This window comes from Muscardinus avellanarius (assembly GCF_963383645.1).
Source record: "Muscardinus avellanarius genome assembly, chromosome: 10".
Taxonomy (NCBI): Eukaryota; Metazoa; Chordata; class Mammalia; order Rodentia; family Gliridae; genus Muscardinus; species Muscardinus avellanarius.
In genome coordinates, this window is record NC_137796.1 from 48,115,843 (window position 1) to 48,139,843 (window position 24,001).

Below are 24,001 nucleotides of genomic sequence, written 5' to 3' on the forward strand. Positions count from 1 at the left end.
CCAGACTGTAAAGGTCCAGAGAATAGGGCCTTTGTCTACTCTGGCCACCGCTACATCCTGAGCTTCTAGAACATTGTCTAGGATTTAGAAAGTAATTAGAGATGGAACACATGGGTAGATTGGGAAAAATCAGGGGAAGGGAGTCCAAGCCTGAGCCCAAGTCTCACAGGATCCTGAAGAGAAGGGGCCGGGGCCTCCAGGGCAGCACAGGGTCCCTTGGGGATGGCTGCAGACTTTGAAGCCAGGGTGGCACTCTCATCACACAACCCAGGCCTCTTGCCTCCCAGCCCTTAGGCGAGGGCAGGGGGCTGATTGCCATGGGCTGGGACAGGACGCAGTATCTCCTGAAAAGCAGGTTGAGGCAGCCGCGGGGAGGGGCTGGAGGCCTGGGGTAGCAGGAGCTGCCAGCCAGAAAGTGGGCTGGGGGCCAGGAGCTCTTCCTTCCTGCCCCCTGCCCCCCACCCCTGCTAATGCCCTGACCTGAAGCCCTGTGTGATGACATACTGCTGTTTGGAGGCTGCTGTTGTCTGGCCTAGGGCTGAGGAAGGATATTAAGAGGAAGAATGGTGGTGGCGGCTTATCTTCCTACCATGTAGGGAGCCAGTGAGTGGCTACAGTTGGATGCAGGGGGGAAAGATATCTGGGTTTTGATGTCAAGGATGAGAGGGAGCGAGGGGGCGGAAGTGGGATAGCTGGTGGGAAGGCCCAGCGCACAGGAATGTGCAGGGTGTGAGCAAGTGCGGGTGGCAGAGTTATGTGTGTGGGTGCCCAGGTGTGGTGAGAATCTGCACGTGTTTTCAGGCTCTGCTCAAATCAGGGCACGAGGCCCACTCCCCTCAGAGGACCCAGGGTTCCGCCCTCGGTCCTGGACACTCGGCTCCACCCAGAACCGGCATCCCAGGCCAGTCCCAGGAGCTTCTCCGGGTTCTGCGACTGAGGTGACTAATCAGGCCACCTCTACAAGCTTGAGCTCATCAAATCTGTGTCTGTTTCATGCTCCAGCGACAAAGGCAAATCCCTGGGCAATGTCAGGTGTGGCTTTGCTGCCCCTGTGCAGTCCCTAAGTGATGAGGCACCCCAGCCTAGGAGACTGCCAGGTGGAGCAGAGTGGCCGATGAGCTAAGAACCAAGCACTGTCTGGATGTATACCATTTATGATCCACACAGAAATTTTGAAAATTTAAAAAAAAAAGAATTCTAACCTGCCCCACAATGCGCTCCATCTTTTTTTTTCCACCTCTCTCTGCCTCATCCCTCCATGTTCTGTCTGCCCCAATTCCTCTCCTCCATCTTCCTGTTCCTGTTTGTTCTAGGACTTCAGCATCTGAATCCATAACTGAGATAGGTCTACAGTTTTCCTTTCTTGTGCCAGCAGCCTCAGCTGGTCTGGGTAACAGGATTGCCAGTTTCTTGGGGTGAGTGGAGGAAGTTTCAGTATCTGAGCCCTCGCACCTCTCCCCCAGAGTACTGCAAAGAAATACACGGCCTAGCTGAGTGTGGGGATGCACACCTGTAATCCCAGTACTTGAGAGGCTGAGGCAGGAGACTCACAGGTTAGAGGCCAGCCTTGGCAACTCAGAAAGACTCTTAGTAACCTAGGGAGACTCTGTTTGAAAAAATAAAAAATGAGCCGGGCGTGGTGGCGCACGCTTGTAATCCCTGCACTTGGGAGGCGGAGACAGGAGGATCGCTCAGGTTTGAAGCCAGCCGTGCTAGCTTAAGAGACCCTGTTTCCAAATAAAAAAGTATAAAAATAGGTCTGGGAGTGTAGCCCGGAGGTAGAAGGGCTTTCAGAAACCCCAGTACCACAAAATAATAATAATAATAATAATAATAATAATAATAATAAAATGAAATAGGGCCGGGTGTGGTGGCACACGCTTGTAATCTCAGCATTCAGGAGGCAAAGATCGCAGTTTGCTGACAGCCTCAGCTACTTAGCGAGGCCCTTTGCAACTCAGTGAGACCCTGTTTAAAAAATAAAAAGAAGCCAGGCATGGTGGCACACACCTGTAATCCCAGCATTTGGAAGACTGAGACAGGAGGATTGTGCAGGCTCAAAGCCAGCCTCAGTTACTTAGTGAGGTCCTTTGCAACTCAGTGAGACTCTGTCTCAAAATAAAGAATAAAAAATAAAGTCCACCAGGCAAGCAATCTAGAGACACATATCCAGGTGAAGATTGGCAGCTTGGTTTCACTCATGCCAAGGTAAGCTTTTAGATCTTTTCTGACTAGGACATAGTCCTAGATAACAATGGTACCCTATTGTCAGCTGACCAGCAAGTTTTAAGTAAACTTCAAACAGTGCCAGAGGAAAAGGATAAATTCTGTTTTGTCCAGGTGATCTGGTGCTCATCAAATCATCCAAGATCTTTATTCCAAAGCATATTTCAGGTCTCCACAGCACTAATTTCTGGATTCACGTGGTGCAAAATAAACTTAATACATCCCACTTTTGTGTGTTTCAGCCTAAGTCAGCAAAACAGGTTTTAATTTCTCATTTAAGTGCTATGTTTGGGTTTTCATGGTTAACCTGTATTGTGAGTGTTGTCTCATAGGGTTAAAGCTTTCCGACAGACAGACTGACAGACATCCATCGAGGCCCTTTGGATCGTCATAGACGCACATGGCACGGACCCATCTGTTTCCCCCATGCCAACTATACGCATGAATGTTACCCTAAAGCTGGGGCCCCCCAACTTTGCCCCTGTACAGCTCAAAGCAGTTTATGACCAACTCGACGTCCTTATTCCTTTGCTGAAGGGTACATTCATGTGATAGAAATGGGGAAAAATTAATGGAAATTGAGCTCATGTTAAATGTTTATAAAATTGTAAAAGTAAAAATGTATTTTCTGTATCTACCTTTGGCCTGACAGGTGTCAGGAAGTTACTAGACAGAGGGGGGAATGTACCAGTATTGGGAATGGCCTAGGAAGATTTGAGAAAGCTCTGATTATTAATATATTTCAAAAATTGGGTGAAGGGCAAATCTGTGCAAGGACTCGGTTTCTGCCTAAAAGCAGGCAACTATTCCAATGTAAATTAACCTAGCTAAAAGTAATTAACAAGTCAATAGGAGAGGAGAACTAGGCCTTTCTCTATCTAAAGACAGATCTACAAGATTAGATAAGCTAGCTAAGATGGTAGGAGGGGTCAACCTTCATGGAAGGAGACACCTTGCCACACCTTGCTGGGGGAGGTACCTTACAGGGTAAGGGGAGGTACCTTAAGGGGATGTTCACTACGTCAGATTTTGCAAACAAGATGGAGGTCATGGGTATAAAAAGTCCGGTCCACATGTGATCCCTTTGGTGAATTCATTTGAGTCAACCCTTTATATCAGTCTGGTATAGAGCTGTACCTATCCTCTGTATTTCTATCTTTCTAATAAGCTTCTTTAAATCTTAAAAAAAAAAAGAATAAAAAAATAGGGCTAGGGGTATAGCTCAGAGGTAGAATGCCCCTGGGTTTCATCCCCAGTACGGTAAGAAAAGAAAGAAAGAAAGAAAGAAAGAAAGAAAGAAAGAAAGAAAGAAAGAAAAGAAAGGAAGGAATAAATAAATAAATAAATAAACAAATTGGGTTGGGGTGTAGCTCAAAGGTAAAATGTCCCTCAGTTAAATCTTCATTAGCATAAATAAATTAATTGCCAATTAATTATTATTTTTGTGGTGTTGGGGGTTGAACCCAAGGGCATTCTACCTCGGAGCTACACTCTCACCCCAACTTTTTATTTCTTATTTGGAAACAGGGTTTCACTAGGTTGATGATTCTCACTATTTGCTGAGGCTGTCCTCAAACCTGCAATCCTCCTGTCTCAGTCTCCCAAGTACTGGGATTACAAGCATGTACCACCACACCTGGCCTCTAATTGATTAATTTTAAAATGCCTGGGGGTTTAGCTTAGAGGCAGAACACCCCTGGGGACTCAATCCCTAGCCTGTCTGTCTGTCTGTCTGTCTGTCTCTCTCTCACACACACACACACACACACAGTATGCAGTGTACATACATGCCTGCGTTTGCCCATCCAAGGGTCTCACAGCAAGTGTCCTACTCAGTTCCCTCTTCACCCAGGAGCTGCTACTAGAATTAGGATCTGCAACAATTAGTACAGAATGGCAAATATTTGTTCCCTGATGTTTGGGAAGAACTGCTTCTAAGATTGGTTACTTCACCTGTTATAAACTAAGTCAGATTTGGCATTTCTTCCTGCACCAGTTGCTGGATTCTATTTTCTTTTTTCCATACTGGGGATGGAAGCCAGGGGCATTCGACCTCCGAGCTATACCTCAGTCCTTTTTTTTTTTAATTTTTTTTTTGAAACCAGGTCTCACTGAGTTGCAGAGGGCCTCACTAAGTAGCTGAGGCTGTCCGCAAACCGTGATCCTCCTGTCTCAGCCTCTCAAATGCTGGGATTACAAGGGTGTGCCACCACGCCCGGCTATACTGGATTCTTCATATGTTCTTTTATGTTTGTGTAGTACTGAGGATTGAGCCCAGGGGTTTTATTTTTGAGAGCTTGTTTCAAAATAAAAATAAAATAGGGCTATAGGTATAGCTCAGAGTTAGAACACCCTTGGGCTCAATCCCCAGTCCCACACACATACACAAAGTTTGGCCCCCTTTGTTTGATTAATCATTTGTGTTTGGCCTTGGTTCACTGAAATGGCCTCATCTTTTCCCCAATTTATTTTCAGTTCCACTTCTCCTGGGCCATCCAGGCAGAAGAGCCTTGCTGATCCCTGGCCCACAGCAGTGCTTAGCAAACTGAGTTCCCATGGAGGTTCAGGGAAGGATGAGATTGTGCCATTCTGTGACTTTTGCTTCCACCCCTCTCTCTGGGGTGACTCCTACCTGACACAAAGCCCCACACCCCCTAAATCTTGATCAGAGCTGCAAGTCAACTGGCCCTCCAGGTAAAGGTGCATGGCTGTGAGTCACTGATGTGCAAGCGGCCCCCACCCCTGGCCTTTAGGGAAGAGCCATTTGTTTTCCCCAAAACATTTATTGAGAACTTGCTTTGTGCCAAGAACTGTCCTGGGTGCTGGAAGCACAGTGATACACAAAACAGACCAGAATGCATGTCCTATGAGGGCTTAGAGCCCAGTGTGGGGACAATGGGGCCAGAAAACTAGTAACTACCCCATGACAAACTACATGAAAAACGACAAGAAAAAGAACAGTTCTATGAGAAGATATGACTTGAGGGTTGCTTTAAGACTGGGAATAAGCAGGGCGTGGTGGCGCATGCTTGTAATCCCAGCATTCCGGAGGCTGAGACAGGAGGATCTGGGTTAGCGGACAGCCTCAGCTACTTAGTGAGGCTCTCTGCAACTCAGTGAGACCCTGTTTCAAAATAAAGAATAAAAAGTAGGGCTGGGGGTGTAGCTCAGAAGTAGAATTCCCAGTAACTAACACACACACACACACACACACACACACACACACACACACGACTGGGAATAATCAGAAGAGACCCGAGGAGGCGCATTCATGTGAGCACAGGTCTGCCTGCACTTTGGTGCGTTTTGCAGATGTTGCATGTTTTACAGATGGAACGTGGCGGCGGCCCTGTGTGGAGCACGTCTATCAGTGCCCTGCGCCGCCACTCAATGACCGCTCACAGTGTTCAGCAATATGGGTTGTTGTTTGGTTTGTGGTACTAGGAATCAAACCCAGGGCCATTTGACCTCTGAGCTATACTCCCAAGCCCTATTTTTTTATTTGGTAAGAGGTTCTTGCTAAACTGCTGAGAGCCTCCCTAAGCTGCTGAAGTGCCTTTGAGCCTGCAATCTTTACATCTCAGCCTTCCAAGTACTGGGATTACAGGCGTGCGCCACCATGCCCGGTTTGTTTGTTTGTTTGTTTGGTTGGTTGGTTGGTTGGTTGGTTGGTTGGTTTTTGGTACTGGGCATTGAATCCTGGGGCCTTCTACCTCTGAGCCACACTCCCAGCCCTTTTTGTTTTGTTTTGTTTTTTATTTTGAAACAGGGTCTAAGTTGCTGAGGCTGACCTCAAAACCACGATCCTCCTGTCCCAGCCCCCTCCCCCGGGACTGGGATTACAGGTATGTGCCACCACACCCCACTAATAGTGTATGTTTAAAGTTAGGTATGTGACCTAGGCACGGTGGCACACACCTGTAATCCCAGTACTGGGGAGGCTAAGACAGGAAGTCACAGGTTCAAGGACAAACTTAGCAACTTAGGAAGACTCTCAGCAATCTAGTGAGATCCTAAAACAAAAACTAAAAAGGGCTGGGGGGAGCTGGGCATGGTGGCACATGCTTATAATACTAGTACGTGAGAGGCTGAGACAGACAGGAGGGCTCCAGGTTCAAAGCCAGCCTTGGCAACTTAGCAAGGCTCTCAGTAACTAGTAAGACCCTGTTTCCACATAAATAAAATCTAGCTCCAGGTGTACCTTTGAGGTAGAATGCCTCTGGGTTCAAAGCCCAGTACCACCAGAGGCCGAGGGTGTAGCTCAGAGGTGGAATGCCCTGTGCTCATTCCTCAGCACCAAAAAGAAAAGAGAGAAACAAGTATATAGCTGGGGTATCGCTCCATGGTAGATAAAATGCTTATCATGTAAAATGGGTTTAATTTCCACTCCAACCCTCCCCCAAAATTAAGGTATGTATAATGAACTTTTTTAGACAGCATGCTTTTACAAACTAAATAATAAGCTACCATAACAGAACTTTTATATGTACTGGGAAACCAATTTGTGTGACTCACTTTATTGCAATATTTGCTTTATTGCAGTGGTCTGGAACCAAACCCGCAATATCTGAGGCAGGCCTGTATTATTTATTGGACAAACACCTTTTAAGTGCTGAACACTCTCTTCTGGTCCATGGGATATAGAAATGGCAAGCATAGACCAGGTCCCTGCCTTCCAGAGCTTACAGTCTAAGGGCAGAGATAACTACAAGAAAACAAATGAATAAACAAAATAATATTTAAACATATGCTATGAAGGAAATAAAATGACAGAAAATACAGCTCTAAAGTAGTATGGGTGCTGGATTGCAGTGGTTGGCTGGTTTTGAGGCAGGCATCTGGTTTTGCTGCCCAGGCTGGTCTGGAACCCAGGAACTCTAGGGATCTTCCCACAGCAGCCTGAGTGGCTGGGTGGAGCACCACGCCCAACTCTGGAGTATTTTGCATACTGAAACATCCAACCCAGGATGGGGAAGTCAGACCAGGCTTCCTGGAAGATGGGTAGAAACTGAGGTGGGCAGGGTGACGACAGATAGTCACTGAGAAAAGGCGTTTTAGATGGGGAGCTCAGAAGCCTCTTTCTCCCCTGCCCTCATGCTAGGAATTGAACACAAAGGAATTATATCTCTGAGCCACGCTCCCAACCCTATTTTATTTTTTCATTTTGAAACAGGGTCTCTTGCTAAGTTGCTGAGGCTGGCCTCAAACCTGAGATCCTCCTGTCTGAGCCTCCTGCAGGCATTACAACCACCACACCCAACTAAAAAGGGCTTGCTCTCTCTCTTTCTTTCTCTTTCTCCCTCTTTTTGGTACTAGGGATGGAACCCATGGACATTCTACCTCTGAGCTGCACCCGCAGCCCTATTTTTCATTCTTTATTTGGAAACAGGGTCTCACTGAGTTGCAAAGGGCCTAAATAGCTGATGCTGGCCAAGAACCACAATCCTCCTCTCTCAGCCTCCCAAATGCTGAGATTACGAGCTGCTCCAATAGGCTTGGCTGGCCATCTTTTAAAGAATGGCATCTGAGAAAAATTAGGAGGCACCCAAAGGAAGACCTGGTGGTGCCTCCAGGCCTTTCTAGGCACGAGGGAACAGCTAGGGTAACACCATCCAGAGGTCCAGGAACAGCATGGAGCCAGTGTGCCAAAACGGAGTGGAGAGAAAAGAGCTAACCCCTGTAGATAAAGCAGGCCCCACTTCAGATGCCAACGAGTGGCCTGGGAATGGCTGTGCTCAGCAAGGGAGAGTCCAGCTCCTCTTCGGGGGCGGGGCCAGAGCCCAGCTCCCCCCTCCCCGCCCTGGGCCCACCTCCTCTGTGACGTCAACGGGCACTGTGACGTCATCCAGAGTAGCTCTAGACCCAGTAGCCAGACGCCCTGCGCCTCAGTAACATCACCGCGGTTCCTGGGCGGCTAGGCCATGATACCTTAGGAGGCCATGTCGAAGCGTGACATCGTTCTCACCAATGTCACCGTTGTCCAGCTGCTGCGACAGCCGTGCCCGGGTGAGAGGGGCTGCGGGGATAAGAGGGCGGTCGGGGAGCCCCTCCACCCCTCGTATGGGGCGCTGGCTGCTATGAGCCCCTCGCCCCCTCCGTCCACGAGTGCACACCATCTGTGGCCCTGGCGGCAGCAGACAAGGGCGGCCGCCCCGCACCTGTGGGTCCCTCCTTCACAAGCCAGATCTGCTGCTTCCCTCCAGCCCCCAGGAGTGACAGCAGCAGATGGGTTAACTGCCAGGGACGGGGCGCTCTGCAGCCTCAGGCTTTATTTTCCCCTCTGTAAAGTAGGTTTGTCCCACACACTTCACATGATCCAGTGAGACACAGTGTTGGAGAGCTCCGCTCAGTATGTGGCTAGCCTGTGGCTTTCTCTGTCATGCGGGCCTTCTCTAGAGGAAAGGAGGGGATCTGAAAGGCCCCACCTTTAACTCAGGTGGACAATTTTTTTTTTCATGGTAGTGGGGATTGAACCCAGAGGTATTCTACCTTCGAGTTACATACCCAGCCCAATTTTATCTATTTGGAAACAGCATCTCACTAGGTTGCTGAGTCTCACTACTTGATGAGGCTGTCCTCCGACCTGCCATCCTCCTGTCTCAGCCTCCCAAGTACAGGGATTACAGGCATGCACCACTACACCCGGCTCATCCCCCATTCTTGACAGCAGAAACAAAACTTCCAAGAATATAAACATCCTAAAGGTCACCATGACCATAGGATCGCTGTCACCAACAAATGTGAACAGCTTTATGAACCACCTTGCTCCTGGAAGCACACTCAACCCAGCTCAGGCCAGGGCTCTGTGGCAGCAGGGGCAGTCAGGGAGACAGACAGGTCAGGGCCCCGCTCCCAGCACCACCACTGCTCAGCTGCCTTTTACTCCAGTGCCAAAAACAACTCCCACCAACATCCTCCAGTCCCTCCTCAAGCTCCTGAATCGGGCTGGGATGCAGCTCAGAGGTAGAACACCCATGGGTTCAATCCCTTAGTGCCACAAAAAATAAAGAGCTGGGGGTGTAGCTTGGAGGTACAGTATCCTTGGGTTCAATCCCCAGTACTAAAAATAAAAGGGGGAGATTCCTGGGTCTCAGTACAGACCCACTGAGTCGGATTCGTCTAGGACTAGGACGCCCCAGGTGAGTCTTCATCAGAAGAGTTTGGTGGCAACTGGACGAGAATGAATATCAGACAAAGTCAGAAAATGATATTTGAAATGCTGTCATTTGTGGGCAGATTCCTAGGCGCTCCGTTTACTACCTCACTGAATCCTCACAATGACTCCCCGAGTGAGTTTATCTGCATTTACAGGGAAACTGAGGCACAGAGGACATACTTGCAATTGCTAAAATGCATACCCACTGAACTTGATACTCAGGAAAGGCCCTGGCACCGATTTTTTGGAGGGTTTTGGGGGGCTTTGGTTTTTTTTTTTTTTTTTTTTTTTTGCTTCTGAAGTTGAACCCAGAGGCATTCTACCTCTGAGCTATATACCTCTAGCCCTTTTTTATTTTTATTTGGAAACAGAGCCTTGCTAATTTGCTGAGGACATCACTTAGTTGCTGAGACTGGCATCAAATTGAACTTGCGATCTTCCTGTCAGCCTCCCAATATTGGGATTCCAGGCCATGCCCAGCTGGCGCTGACATTTTAAAAGCACCCACCCCAGCTCACTCTGTGGATCCAGTGGGTTTGGAAAACACTGGCTACATGGTTGGCCACTAGGGGTCAGAAGCCAGCCACAGTCACTCTTTTGCTGGGTCTCTTAGGTCCCTCCCCTTCTCTGCCTCCCCCCACAGTGCCCAGACCACCGTGCCCACCAGAACCCAAGGTCGAGGCCGAGCCGCAGCCCGAGCCCGCACCAAAAACACCGCCGCCGGAGCCAGTTAGGGAAGAACCAAAGCCACTGCCGCCGCCGCCGCCTCCACCCAAGAAGACTCCAACTCGGGAGCTGAACGTGGGCATCAATGGGTGAGTGTCCCCTGGCCACTGCACTGATCCGAAAGTTTAGGGCCCGGGCTCTCCTCAGGTTACTGACTGGGGCATCTCCCTACATCTCCCCGTCTGTGCCGGAGGAATAGCCAGGAGCAGGGGTAAACAGGGCCTGCCCTTGGAGAGCTCATACTCAGGGAGAAGATGATAATCAGTTAAAATATATATATATATATATATATATATATATATATATATATATATATATATATATATATATATATATATATAAGATCAAGATCATTTAGACCTCGGTGATGGAGTGAGGCCAGACAGGGCAGCATCAGCAGGGTCATGGAAGGCCTCGGGGAAGTGACTTGGGAGTGAGGCAGTGTCGGAATGCAGCCAGCGGGGCACCTTGCTGGGGAAAGAGTCTTCCCAGCAAAGGGACAAGCAAGGGCCCTGGACTGGAGGAGGCAAACACCTGTGCTGGAGGACGGCCAGGGAGTTGGTGCACTGGTGTAGAGCCAGGCATGGGCGGGGAAAGGGGAGGGGAAACCACTAGGGACTGGGGTGCTACAGTAAGGGGTTCAGATTTTTTTTGTTGTTGTTTTACTGGTAGCCATGCAGGTTTTCATACCAAGAAACATAATCTGACTTAGAGTTGTAAAAGATCCATCCATCAGGCGTGGTGGCACATGATTGTAATCCCAGTACTTGGAAGGCTGAGACAGGAGGATCCAGGTTCATCACCAGCCTCAGCAACTTAGTGAGACTTTATTTTGAGATTAAAAAAAAAAGAATAAAATAGGGGTGGGGGTGTAGCTCAGAGGTAGAAAGCCCCTGGATTCCATCCCCCATACCACACAAAAATAAAAGATCCATCCAAGCTGGGTGTGGTGGTATATACCTATAATCCCAGTACTTGGGAGGCTGAGACAGGAGGATCACAGGTTTGAGGCCAACCTCAGCAACTTAGCGAGGCTCTTAGTAATTTAGTGAGGCCCTATTTCAAAACAAAAAATAAAAAGGGATAGGGGAGGCTAGCTAGGAAGTAGAATGCTCCTGAGTTCAATCCCCAATACAAAGTAAAAAGATCCATCTGGCTTACAAGGTGGAGAATAGGGAGCCAGGGACTGAGGGTAGAAGCAGAATATATAGGTTAGCAAGGGCAAGAGATTACAGTGGCCTGCACAGAGGTGACTGCCTTCATTCCCAGACTGGGACTACGCAGTCCCACCGAGTGCCCCCACTTCACCCCATCTTAGTTCATTTTCTGTTGCTATGACTGAATATCTAAGCTGGATAATTTATAAAGAAAAAGTTATTTCTTACAGTTCTGGGGGCTGGGAAGTCCAAGGTCCAGGGGCCATTTCTTGCTAGCAGGGCCTCCGCAGGCCCAGGGTGGCGCACAGCCTCAAATCGGACACAGAGCAAGCTCGTAAGCTTTAATCTTTTCCCCTTCCTTTAAAGCCATGATCGCCATCATAGGGTCCAACCCTCATGGCTTCATCTAACCCATCACTTCCCAATGTCCCACCTCCAAATACAGTCACTGGGCTAAGTGTCCACACTCCTGGTACCTCACAACAGGGATTCCATCACCCCATGGATCACGGTGGGGTCACTGCAACCTCAGCATCACCATCCTTTTCTCTCCCCTCTCCCCCTCTGCCCGTCCCTGGACAGATTCGGCCGCATCGGTCGCCTGGTGTTGCGAGCCTGCATGGAAAAGGGTGTTAAGGTGGTGGCAGTGAATGACCCATTCATCGACCCAGAGTACATGGTAAGCAGCGGGCAGAGGGCCGGGGGGGGAGGGGCCCAGGGAGCTCTGGGGAGGCCCCAGGTGCAGTATGGAATCCCACTGAGGTAGGGACGCTCCAGGGCTGCTTGCTCTGCCACCCCCAAGACCAGTGTCCATTCTGTCTCCCACAGGTGTACATGTTTAAGTACGACTCCACTCACGGCCGGTACAAGGGCAACGTGGAATTCAAGAATGGACGGCTGGTTGTGGACAACCAGGAGATCACGGTGTACCAGTGGTAAGAGCAGCAAGCGCCACACACATTGACACAGTAAGGCAGGGGATTCCAGCTTTTCATGCGGGTTTGCAACCCTGCCCTCCCCTCAATTGTGTGCATGCATGTCTCTGGGTTCCACTTTGGGGAAAGGGTATCAGAAAGGCTGTGACCTCCAAATGGTTAAGAACACTAATCTATAAGACATTCCACTGTTCTCAAGAATACTTTGTATTTTAATTCACATTTGCAAGCTCTCCTCTTAGGACTACCAGCTAACTCATCTTGCCTACAACTTCTGCTTCCCCTTCAACCCTCAGACCTTCCTCCTCCCTTCCCAGGAACAGCATGGCCTCGAGCCAGTTCCATTCAGCCAGGTCCTACCCCACAGCCACACAGGCTTTGCAAAACATCCCTGGGGCTGCTGACTCCCCTACTTAAATCTCTCAATGGCTTCTCATCACCCACAAGTAAAATGACTCCTGATGGGCCTGCACACTGCACACCCCACCTGAGCCTTTTCACACCTCCTCTTAAGACCCTGAGCCTGGCCAGGCGTGGTGGCGCATGCTTGTAATCCCCACGCTTGGGAGGCTGAGACAGGAGGATCACACAGGTTCCAAGCCAGCCTCAGCTACGTAGTGAGGCTCTCAGCAACTTAGTGAGACCCTGTTTCCAAATAAAGTATAAAATAGGTCTGGGAGTATAGCCCAGAGGTAGAAAGCCTCTGGGTTCCACCCCTAGTACCACCAAAAAAAAAAAAAAAAAAAAAGACCCTGAGCCTGTACATCCCACACACAGGCACTGCTGACTTTACCCATCTCACATATTCCCTGCTCAGAGTAAAACATACCCATAGCATAGTCAGGCATGGTGGCTCAATAATTCCTGTATTGGAAGGCTGAGACAGGAGGATGGCACATTTGACACCAACCTCAACAACTTAGAGAGACCCTGTCTCAAAATAAAAAAATAAGTCAGGCATGGTGGCACACACTTGTAATCTCAGTGCTTGGGAGGCTGAGACAGGAGGATCGCAGGTTTGTGGCCGGCCTCAGCTACTTCATGAGTCTGCAACTAAATAAGACCCTATTTCGAAATAAAAATAAAATAAAATAGGGCTGAGGTGTGGCTCAGAGGTAGAATGCCTGCTTGGTTTAATCCTCAGTGCACAAAAAAGAAAAAAGAAAAGAAAAAGGAGAACTCAAGACTTCAAACAAATCCTATAGACATCTCTAGTCATACACTCTGTCCTTTTCCACCTGTCTGGATACTGTCATTTCTGCACTTGGGGTACACTCCCTCCCCCACCCCTTCTCCACACAGCTCCCCTCCTCCAGCAGTCCTTCTCACCAGCCTCTCCATCACGCCCCTGGTAATTCTCCATCCCCACAACTGCTACCCCTCCCCAGGTGGGTGACCGTGGGGAGGCGAGAGCTCACCCTTGCCCAAGCCTGCTCCCTCTTGTATCTAATGGGGATGATGGTCATGCCCTCCACAGCAGTGGGAAGGAGGGAGCCTGGCTGAGTTGATGCATGCTTGTGGAACCCCCTGGAGGACATTTTCCTACAAGGTGGGAACCTCCTGGCAGGGAAGGTCCTATCCGCTTGTGCTCTCCATTGTTGCTATGACACTGGCAGGCACAGGCCTGACTCTCAGTAGATACTCAGTACTTCCTTCAAGAATGAAGAGAATCCGATAAAGCACCCTGCAGTCAGAAGGGCAGGGCCCGGACACACACAGCAGGCAGGAGCAGGGGCTGGGGTCTTTGGGTACTGACTGTCCCATGCCAACTCAGCAACTGCTACAGAGGAACTTGCTGAAGTGCCCCAACTTGTAAGGCAGAGATGGGGGGAATCAAAGGGGAGCAGGCCGGGCCAGCGACAGAAAGTGTGGAGAGAGAGCAGGTGACACCACAGGGGGAGAATAATGTGGTGGTCCAGGGAGAAGACATTCATTCGCGCATTTGTTCAGACAGTGTGGCTGGGAGAGCAGGTGCTCCCCATGGGCTCAGCTGATTCTGGCTTCTCCATAAAATGGCAGTACTGAAGGTTAAATGAATTTATTACAGGTAAAGCACTCAGAACACAGGCACATGGCTGGGGTCCAGTACGCATGTGCAGATGAGTTGAGTTTTTTTGTTTTGTGTGATACTGAGGATGGAACTCAGGGGCATTCTACCCCAAGCTACCCCTATTTATTTATTTATTTATTTATTTATTTATCCATTCATTCATTCATTTACTTACTTACTTACTTATTTATTTAGCAGTACTGGGGATTGAACCCGGGGTATTCTCCTCCGAGCTACACTCCCAGCCCTTCCTCCCCCACCCGGATCTGGGGATAGAACCCAGGGGTATTTGACCTCTGAGCTACACCCCCTGCCCTATTTTTTATTCTTTATTTTGAAACAGGGTCTCACTAAGTTGCAGAGGGCCTCACTAAGTAGCTGAGGCTGTCCACGAACCGTAATCCTCCGGTCTCAGCCTCCCGAGTGCTGGGATTACAAGCGTGCACCAACACGCCCAGCTCCTATTTTTTGATTCTTTATTTTGAAACAGGATCTCCTTGCGTTTGACGGGAGAATCATAGGTTCACCACCAGCCTCAGCTAACTTAGTGAGGCCCTCAGTGACTTTATGAGACCCTGTTTCAAAATAAAGAATTAGCCGGGCGTGGTGGCGCACGCTTGTAATCCCCACGCTTGGGAGGCTGAGACAGGAGGATCACACAGGTTCGAAGCCAGCCTCAGCTACTCAGTGAGGCTCTCAGCAACTTGGTGAGACCCTGTTTCCAAATAAAAATATAAAAAAAGTCTGGGAGCATAGCCCGGAGGTAGAAAGCCTCTGGGTTCCACCCCCAGTACCACCAAAAAAATAAAATAAAATAAAGAATTAGAAATATGACTGGGGGCATAGCTCTTAGGTAGAATGCCCTGGGATCCAATCCCTCATACCACAAAAGAAAATCTATACACACACACACACACACACACACACACACACACACACACACACACACACTTTTGCTGGGTGTGGTGACAGATTCCTTTAATCCCAGTACTTGGGAGGCTGAAACAGAAGGATGACAGGTTTGAAACCAACTTAGTGAGACCCTGTTTCCAAATAAGAAATAAAATGAGGCTAGGGGTATAATTTGGAGGTAGAATGCCTCTGGGTTCAGTCCCCAGTACCAAAAAGTAAAACCACTTTGGCCAAGTGTGGTGGCACATTCCTGTAATCCCAGTACTTGAGAGGCTGAGACAGGATAACAGGTTCAAAGCCAGCCTAAACAATTTGGCAAGCCTCTGTTTCCAAATAAAAAACAAAAAGGCTCAGAGGTAGAATGTCCCTGGGTTCAATCTCTAGCACCACAAAAATAAAAAATAAGATAAAATTTAAAACACACTTCAATTGATTAAACCCCCATGGGAGGGAGCAAGCTTAACAACAAATAGACCCAGCTCTTGTGGTATAGAATTGTCTAGAAAATGAGATGCAAGCCAGGCGTGGTGGTGCATGCTTGTAAGCCCAGCATTTGGGAGGCTGAGACAGGAGGATCGTGGTTAGTGGACAGCCTCAGCTACTACTTAGGAAGGCCCTCTGCAACCCAGTGAGACCCTGTTTCAAAATGAAGAATAAAAAAATAGGGCTGGGGGTGTAGCTCAGAGGTAGAATGCCCCTGGGTTCATCCTCAGTACCGCCAAAGAAAAGAAAGAAAGGAAAGAAAGAAAGAAAGGGAGAGAGAGAGAAAGAGATGGAAAGGAAGAAAGAAAGAAAGAAAATGAGATGCAAACAATCATAGAAGTAAATATCCCTTTTATGATAAACTCTATGAAGGCCAAGACAAACATAGTTGATTCATTTACTGCTTGCCTACTAAAGCCAAATAAAAAACAGCAGTGGTAGATGTTTAGTAAGTGTCAGATATAGACATCTGTCAAAATATCAAGTAAAAATGTAGATTTATGTAACAGAGAACAGAAAACCTCCTTCGTTTTTCGACTTTAAACCACCAGCCACCACTGGCCACAGTCTTCCCGGGAGCTGCTCTGTGGGCACGGGTGTCGGTCTTGAGGGGCTTCCTGGCCTCTGGCGGCACACTCCCTATTGTAGGAACTGAGTGGCTAGGAGTCTCACTGTGAGATTGTCAGGGCTGGGGACCAGATAGCAGCTGAGCAGGCCTCACTGCCACAGGGTCCACACCACAGGCAGCATATGCTAAAAGGGTCTGACCTCAGTGAGCATAGTTCCCCTGTGGGAGTGGAGACCCAAGTTAGGAAGTTGATCATCTACACCAGGGCATAGCAGGGTGGTGCAGGTAAGAACGGAAGAGTGGTATGAGGGGACAGTGATGAAAAGCAGGGGCAACAAGATGGCATCCGTCTGGTAGCTAGGTGTCATGGGGTGAGTAGGGCTAACAGCTGGTCGCAAGACAGGCAGGAAGGCTTCTGTCAGCACTTCACATGGTGAAGGCTGCGAGCTCTGCAGCCGAGGTCTGAACAGGAGACACTGACTCATGGTCCTGCTACCCCTCTTGCAGCAAGGAACCCAAAGACATCCCTTGGAAGGCTGTCGGGAGCCCCTACGTGGTGGAGTCCACAGGCGTGTACCTGTCCCTGGACGCAGCTTCAGTAAGTAGGGAATGAGTGCCCAGGGCCGGCTGCGGAGCGGGGTGGGGGGCGTAGCACTTGAAGCTCCTGACCCTTGCTCCCTCCCTAGGCACACCTGGCAGCAGGTGCCCCACGAGTGGTCATCTGCGCACCCTCACCAGATGCACCAATGTTTGTCATGGGTGTGAACGAGAAGGATTATCTCCCTGGCTCCATGAACATTGTCAGGTAGCAGGAACAGCAACATTCTGAAGTGTGTGGTACCCACAGAACATGCCAGCCTCACCCTCCCCACCCGCACTCCCACTAGAGAGCCCTGGTACTTCTTTGACATCAACCTGCGCCTAAGACTTAATGGTCCTCATGTGACTGTCACCCTGAAACTGCCTGTTAGAAATGCATGACCCTAAAGCCGGGCATGATGGCACACACTTGTAATCCCAGCGCTTGGGAGGCTGAGACGGGAGGATCGCAAAGGTTCGAAGTCAGCCTCAGCTACTGAGTGAGGCTCTCAGCAATTTAGTGAGATCCTGTTTCCAAATAAAGTATAAAATAGGTCTGGGAGTATAGTCTGGAGGTAGAAAAGCCCCTGGGTTGCACCCGCAGTACCAAAATAAATAAATAAATAAAAATGTAAGACCCTAGCTGGGCGTGGTTATGCACACTTATAATCCCAGCATTTGGGAGACTGAGACAGAAGGATTGTGGTTCAAGGATGCCTCGGCTACTTAGTGAGGCCCTTTGCAACTCAGTGAGACCCAGTTTCAAATAAATAATAATAATAAATTGGGTTGGGGTGTAGCTTGGAGGTAGAATGTCCCTGGGTCCCATCCCCAGTACTGGGGGGAAAAAAAGAAAAAAAAAAAGAAATGCATGACTTTTGGAGAATGTGTTTGTTTAGGGAGCTTCCTCCCAGCTCCATCCTGATTTCTCACAAAACCAGACCTGGGCAGAGTGTGGAGGCACAGGCCTGTATTACCACTACTTGGGAGGCTGAGACAGGAGGATCACAGATTGGAAGCAAGCCTCAGCAACTCAGCAAGACAGTGTTTCGAAATAAAAGTAAAATATGGCTGGGGGTATAGCTCAGAGGTAGAATGCCTCTGGGTACAATCTACAGTACCAAAAAAAAAAAAGAAAAAAAAGAGACCTGGATGCAATCCCGAGTGAGTAAGGGCAGAGAGTAGCTCTAGGACTCATCTCACGGTGCCCTTTCTTACCTGGGCCATTTCAGCAACGCTTCCTGTACTACCAACTGCCTGGCACCCCTCGCCAAGGTCATCCATGAGAAATTTGGGATCGTGGAAGGGCTGATGGTGAGTTGGGGTAGGAAGGGAGGGCAGGGAAACCCAAATTCTTCCCAGACTTTGCTTAGTATATGCAGTTGTACGGAGAGTGGTTTCAGGAACCATTGGAGAAGACAATACACTGTACAGGCAAGTACAATACACTGTACAGGCAAGGCCAGACCCTAGCCTGCATGTGCCTCTCCTGTGTTTTGTGGTGGTGGCCCTGCCAGCCTCCGTACCTAGGCCACTACCACAGTCTAGGAGAGAGAGTCATGGGAGATTAGGAGCTAGAAAGCCTCATCTCGGCCCTCTTTTTCCCCCAAGACCACAGTACATTCCTACACAGCCACCCAGAAAACAGTGGATGGACCATCAAAGAAGGCCTGGCGAGACGGACGGGGTGCCCACCAGAACATCATCCCAGCCTCCACCGGGGCTGCCAGTGCCGTAGGCAAAGTCATCCCAGCACTCAAAGGGTATGAGGGCAGGAAGCTGTAGCCAGGGTTGGGGGCACACCCCAGGAGGACAGGACTAGCCCATTCTTGAGGGGAAAGAAAGCAGGGGCCTGGCCAACCGCCAGGCAAGGGGCAGGCAGAAGGTCCCTGGGCTCTGACACCCACCACTAATATGGGATTCTCTAGGAAGCTAACAGGAATGGCGTTCCGGGTGCCAACCCCAGACGTATCTGTTGTGGACCTGACCTGCCGCCTGGCCCAGCCTGCCTCCTACTCAGCCATCAAGGAGGCTGTAAAAGCAGCAGCCAAGGGGCCCATGGCTGGAATCCTTGCCTACACTGAGGACCAGGTAGGAGTTGAGACCTTGGAAAAAGCCCTCTGGGCAGGGAGTTGCTCTCAATGTGCCAAGACAGGGGCTGCAGAGAAAATAGACCTCTCTGCCTCAGGGCCTTTACACTTGGTACCTCTAGAATACTCTTTCCCCCATCCCCGTTGGCCCCACATCTGCCCTCACTTCCTCCAAGCTTCCACTTCAATCCCCGTCCTTTGCAAGGTCCCCCTCAGAGTGATGTTGTTTTTGTGGCCCTTTTTCTTGCCCAAATTTCATTTCATAGTCACTGTTGGCCCCAATAGCATGTGCACTCCAAGAAAGAAGAAATTTAAGAGCTATCTTTTTCACCTCTGTACCTCTAGCCATCTGCTCAGGGCCTGCCATACAGCAGATGTTCAATACTCTCTGAGTAAACAAAAGAACTATCACCCCCTTTTAGTTGTCGTTGTTGGTATTGAGTCCAGGGGCATTCTACCTCCGAGCAACACTCCCCAGTCCTATTTCTTTATTCTGTATTTTGAAACAGGGTCTCACTAAGTTGCAAAGAGCCTTACTAAATAGCTGAGGCTGGCAGCGAACCAGGATTCTCCTGTCTCAGCCTCCCAAATGCTGAGATTACAAGCCTGCACCATCACACCCGGCTCCCCCAACCCCTTTTATTTATTTATTTATTTTTTGAAAGATGGTCTTGTTAGGTTCATGAAAGTCTTGCTACTTGCTGAGGATGTCCTCCAACTTGCAATCCTCCTGTCTCAGGCTCCTAAGTGCTTGGATTACAGGCCTGTGCCACCGCGCTCAGTTTGTTACTCCCATTTCTTCACCACTTGCTGCGGGCCATACCATACCAGGCTCCTTCCCTGTGAGGATGTCACCATCAGGAATGTTGTCTCTGTGCATTCACTTTGGTGCTATGTTCATTTTCCACCACTAGGGCCTATTTGCCTGCAGCTCCTTTCATGCCAGGCACACTTCTAGGTGCCCAAGTGGAGCAGACCCTGGGCATGGAGACCTGGGCTCATGGCCATCCCTCAGAGACAGCCTTCATTCTGGCCCATGCCAAGTGTCTGCATTATTCCCAAGTGCTGTTTATTGGCAGAGCATTAAAATGTTTGTGGCCTGTGTCCTTTTGCCACCAATCCCCATAGGCAGGGCCCTCAGCTGCCTTGGTCACACTCTATATCCAGACACAGTAAGATTCCATCAAATCTTACAGATAAATGGACGCACAGTGTGCCTAAGATTCGGAGCCTGAGCTCCAGACGGTTCTTGCCCTGGTACCTGCCTTATCTTTGAAATTCTGACACCCAGGTTGTCTCCACGGACTTCCTCGGAGATACCCACTCGTCCATCTTCGATGCTAAGGCTGGGATTGCCCTCAATGACAACTTCGTGAAGCTCATCTCCTGGTAAGGGGGAAGAGGTTAGAGGATTGTGGGGGGGGGGGGCGGGGGGGAGGCAGGGACTCCCTTGACATCTCTTTCTTCCCTCCCCAGGTACGACAACGAATACGGCTACAGTAACAGGGTGGTCGACCTCCTCTGCTATATGTTCAGCCGAGACAAGTGAAGCGGGAAGGCCCCTCCTCTGCTTCCCCAGGCTCCCGGGCCGGTACCTGCACCTCCGGTTCGAGCACTAGGCTTCCCGGGAGGGAGGAAGGTGCACGGTTTAAGGGCATTGCATCGCTGGGTCAGCGGTGAAATAAAAAGCAGTGCTCACAGCTGCGCCCGTGTCTCTGCGCCGGTCGCGGCGGGTTCCAGCCCGGGTTCAAGGCCTCCAACATCTACTCGGTCACCTGCACCCCTAGACGAAGGGTGGCGCTCGGTTCCGAGCCCGGCTCCACTGTGGGGAAACGGGGAACTGCACTGGGATCGGGAGCCTGGGAAGCCGGACCGCGACGCGGGCGCTCTGACGTCACCGCGCGCGACGCCCGGGCCCGGCTGCGCTCCCAGAAGGCCGCGCGCGGGCCGCAGCCAGTCAGGTGGGCGCCAGGCCCGGGCCGGGGACCGGCAGCGAGGCCGCAGCCGCTCGGGGAGAGGCCGCCCAGCGACTCCCTCGCGGGCGGGACCGGCGGCCGGCGAAATGACCCTGTTCCACTTCGGGAACTGCTTCGCCCTCGCCTACTTCCCCTACTTCATCACGTACAAGTGCAGCGGCCTGTGAGTGCGGGGCGGGCGCGGGCGGAGAGGGCCCGGGGCAGAGCCGACCCTCACCGCCCGCTTCTTCAGGTCTGAGTACAACGCCTTCTGGAAATGCGTCCAGGCCGGGGTCACCTACCTCTTTGTGCAGCTGTGCAAGGTGAGGGCCGCCCGGACCCCACGTGCCTGGCCCCCAGGCGCTCCAGACCCGGGGACCCAGGACTCCGCATAGGGACGGCTCCCTAATGCCTGAGACGGACCTCAGCATGGCTGGAACCCCAGGAGAGGTGTTGAAGCAACTTTTCGTAGTTTTGACAGAATTGAGGAAACCTCAGTTGTAGTATTGGCAAAGAGGTTTTTTTGTTACCGCTAAGAACAGGTAGTGATCCCCAAGGTGTCTCCCTTCTGAACTTCCGGTTCCCTCAGAGACCAGGACACCTACTCCTTTCCTTCCCCGGTCCTGCGATCTTGCCACCCGCTCCCAAGTGGATTCCTAAAGCCCAGTGCCCTTCCCACAAAACCCATGTGTTTTAACCCCCTCACCTTGAGGCGACTTTTCTGCTTTGTGTTCTCAGATGCTGTTCTTGGCCACTTTCTTCCCCACCTGGGAAGGTGGCATCTATGACTTCATTGGGGTGAGTAGGACAAGGGCAGGGAAGGAAGCGCTGGAGTGAGGCCACCTGGACCCTGTGCTTACTCAAGCTTCAACCTAACCCACAGGAGTTCATGAAGGCCAGTGTGGATGTGGCAGACCTGATAGGCCTCAACCTTGTCATGTCCCGGAATGCCGGCAAAGGGGAGTACAAGATCATGGTTGCTGCCCTGGGCTGGGCCACTGCGGAGCTCATTATGTCCCGGTGTGTGCAGCAGCCTGGAGCTCAGACTCCTGAGAAAGGACACCTGGGTTCCTCAGGGGTGCTGGAGGGTGGGGGCTCAATTGTTTGAGTGTCTGGCTACCCAAGAATCCCTCCCTTGCCTTCCTCAGCTGCATCCCCCTCTGGGTTGGAGCCCGAGGCATTGAGTTTGACTGGAAATACATCCAGATGAGCATTGACTCCAACATTAGTCTGGTACGCAGCCCTGCTCTCTCCCCCATATGTGCGTACCTTTGTGCTGATGGCCATACTTCTCCTCAAAGCCTGGCCTCATCTTCTAACTTCCCTCCCTTCAGGTCCATTACATTGTCGCGTCTGCCCAGGTCTGGATGATAACACGCTATGACCTGTACCACACCTTCCGGCCAGCTGTCCTCCTACTGATGTTCCTTAGTGTCTACAAGGCCTTTGTCATGGAGTGAGCTGGGAGGTGGGGTTGAGGTTGGGTCCAAATAGGGCTGGGTTTCCTATTCTTCTTCCCTCATTGTGGTGTTTCCCCACAGGACCTTCGTCCACCTCTGCTCCCTAGGCAGCTGGACAGCTCTGCTGGCCCGAGCAGTGGTAACAGGGCTGCTAGCCCTTAGCACCTTGGCCCTGTATGTCGCTGTTGTCAATGTGCACTCCTAGGCATGATGTCCCAGACATTGGCATACCATTTCCCTGCCTCTCTCCAGGTTTTAGTGAAGTAAACAGTATTTGGAAAGTGGTTTCTGCCTCCATTTTTCCTTTAGGAACTGTGTCCCACTACTACCATCACCCTAGGTCCTAGAAGTCCTTGTTCCAGCTTCAGAACCAGGTAGACAAGCTGGGATGCTACCTAGTCCACTGACTTGTGCTGTGTTACTGGAAGAGTTCCTCGGGCTCCTTGTTTTCTCAAAGTAGATGGAGGGCTTAAAGTAGATCATCTTTTTTTTATTATTTTGTTATGGTGGTGGTGGTACTGGGGATTGAATCCAGGGGCATTCTGTCTCTGCGCTATACCCCCAGATCTTTTTATGTTTTTGTTTTGAAACAGGGTCTCACTGGGTCACTGAGAGTCTTGTTGTATTGTTGAGGCTGGCTGGCCTTGTATCTGTGATCTTCCTGTCTCAGCCTCCCAGGTACTAAGATTACAGCCAGGGAACAGTTGATAGAGAATAGCTAGAGTCCAAGAGAGGGCTCTTAGAGGCTTTTCCTCCTTTCCTCAAATCTTTAATTGGCCCTCTCCCAGGGTCATTTTCTGGCTGGTGACCTTAAAGTTTCCCTCTCTGATCCATCCTTTGTTTGTTTTTATTCCCCTGTGGTACTGGGGGTGGAACCCAGAGGCTTTTCTACCCCCGGGCTATACTCCCAGACCTATTTTTATACTTTATTTGGAAACAGGGTCTCACTAAGTTGCTGAGAGCCTCACTAAGTAGCTGAGGCTGGCTTCGAAACTATGTGATCCTCCTGTCTCAGCCTCCCAAACGCTGGGATTACAAGCGTGCGCCACCACACCCAGCTTTCTGATCCATCCTTTGTATGACAGCTAGGGAGGTCAATCTGAAACCTGGTTTACAGCTTACTGCTTATAACCACTTGTGGCTTCTTATTGTACAGTGGACAGTGACCTTTCGTTTTGCTTTTGATCTCTCTGGAGTTACTCTGAGATGATTTGCCCAGTCATGTTCTTGACATTAGTCAAGCTACAGTACTACTGTGTAGGGAGGTAGTTCTGAGCTGTGGACATGTATGTGTGTAGGCATGTGTGTGTGGTACTGGCAAACTGGGAATTAAACACAGGGATATTCTACCTATGAGCTATACTCCCAGCCCTATTATTTATTTATTTTGGGGGTGGGGGAACAGGGTCCCACTAGGTTGCTGAGAGTCACTACATTGCTAAAGCTGTCCTTGAAGATGTAACTTTCCTGTCTCAGCCTTCCAACTACTGGGATTACAGTAGTGTACCACCACATCCCATCTTCTTGTTGTTTTGACTAAATTTTTTGGCCCTCAGATGAAGTCCTGGCCTGAGTTTTCTCAGGGTAGAGTCTAGGGTCAGCCGCAGCCAAAGCAGTTGAGTTCACTAGTTTGGATATTGTCTTAGATGCCAGCCTCTACTGCAACCACTGCCCCCCTCTTCCTTGAGCCACTGAGCCAGCTCT

General features: G+C 50.1%; 2 protein-coding genes across 3 annotated transcripts; both read left to right on the plus strand.

Annotated features, from left to right (window-relative positions):
• Positions 1-8,165: 8,165 nt before the first annotated feature.
• GAPDHS (glyceraldehyde-3-phosphate dehydrogenase, spermatogenic) lies at positions 8,166-20,431 on the plus strand (the record flags this gene model as incomplete). Its single annotated transcript, XM_080703061.1, has 11 exons — positions 8,166-8,232; positions 10,026-10,197; positions 11,848-11,944; positions 12,094-12,200; positions 16,721-16,811; positions 16,900-17,018; positions 18,025-18,106; positions 18,404-18,555; positions 18,721-18,883; positions 20,174-20,271; positions 20,359-20,431. The coding sequence occupies 11 exons, from the start codon at positions 8,166-8,168 to the stop codon at positions 20,429-20,431; spliced, it is 1,221 nt and encodes a 406-aa protein (XP_080559187.1).
• Positions 20,432-20,944: 513 nt separating this feature from the next.
• Positions 20,945-22,502, plus strand: TMEM147 (transmembrane protein 147; the record flags this gene model as incomplete). Of its 2 annotated transcripts, XM_080703070.1 has the most annotated exons (7): positions 20,945-21,021; positions 21,091-21,160; positions 21,576-21,635; positions 21,721-21,857; positions 21,986-22,070; positions 22,172-22,293; positions 22,379-22,502. In XM_080703070.1, the coding sequence occupies 7 exons, from the start codon at positions 20,945-20,947 to the stop codon at positions 22,500-22,502; spliced, it is 675 nt and encodes a 224-aa protein (XP_080559196.1). The 2 variants fall into 2 exon arrangements, with proteins under 2 accessions (XP_080559196.1, XP_080559197.1); XM_080703071.1 differs by lacking the exons at positions 21,721-21,857; positions 21,986-22,070.
• Positions 22,503-24,001: the final 1,499 nt, after the last annotated feature.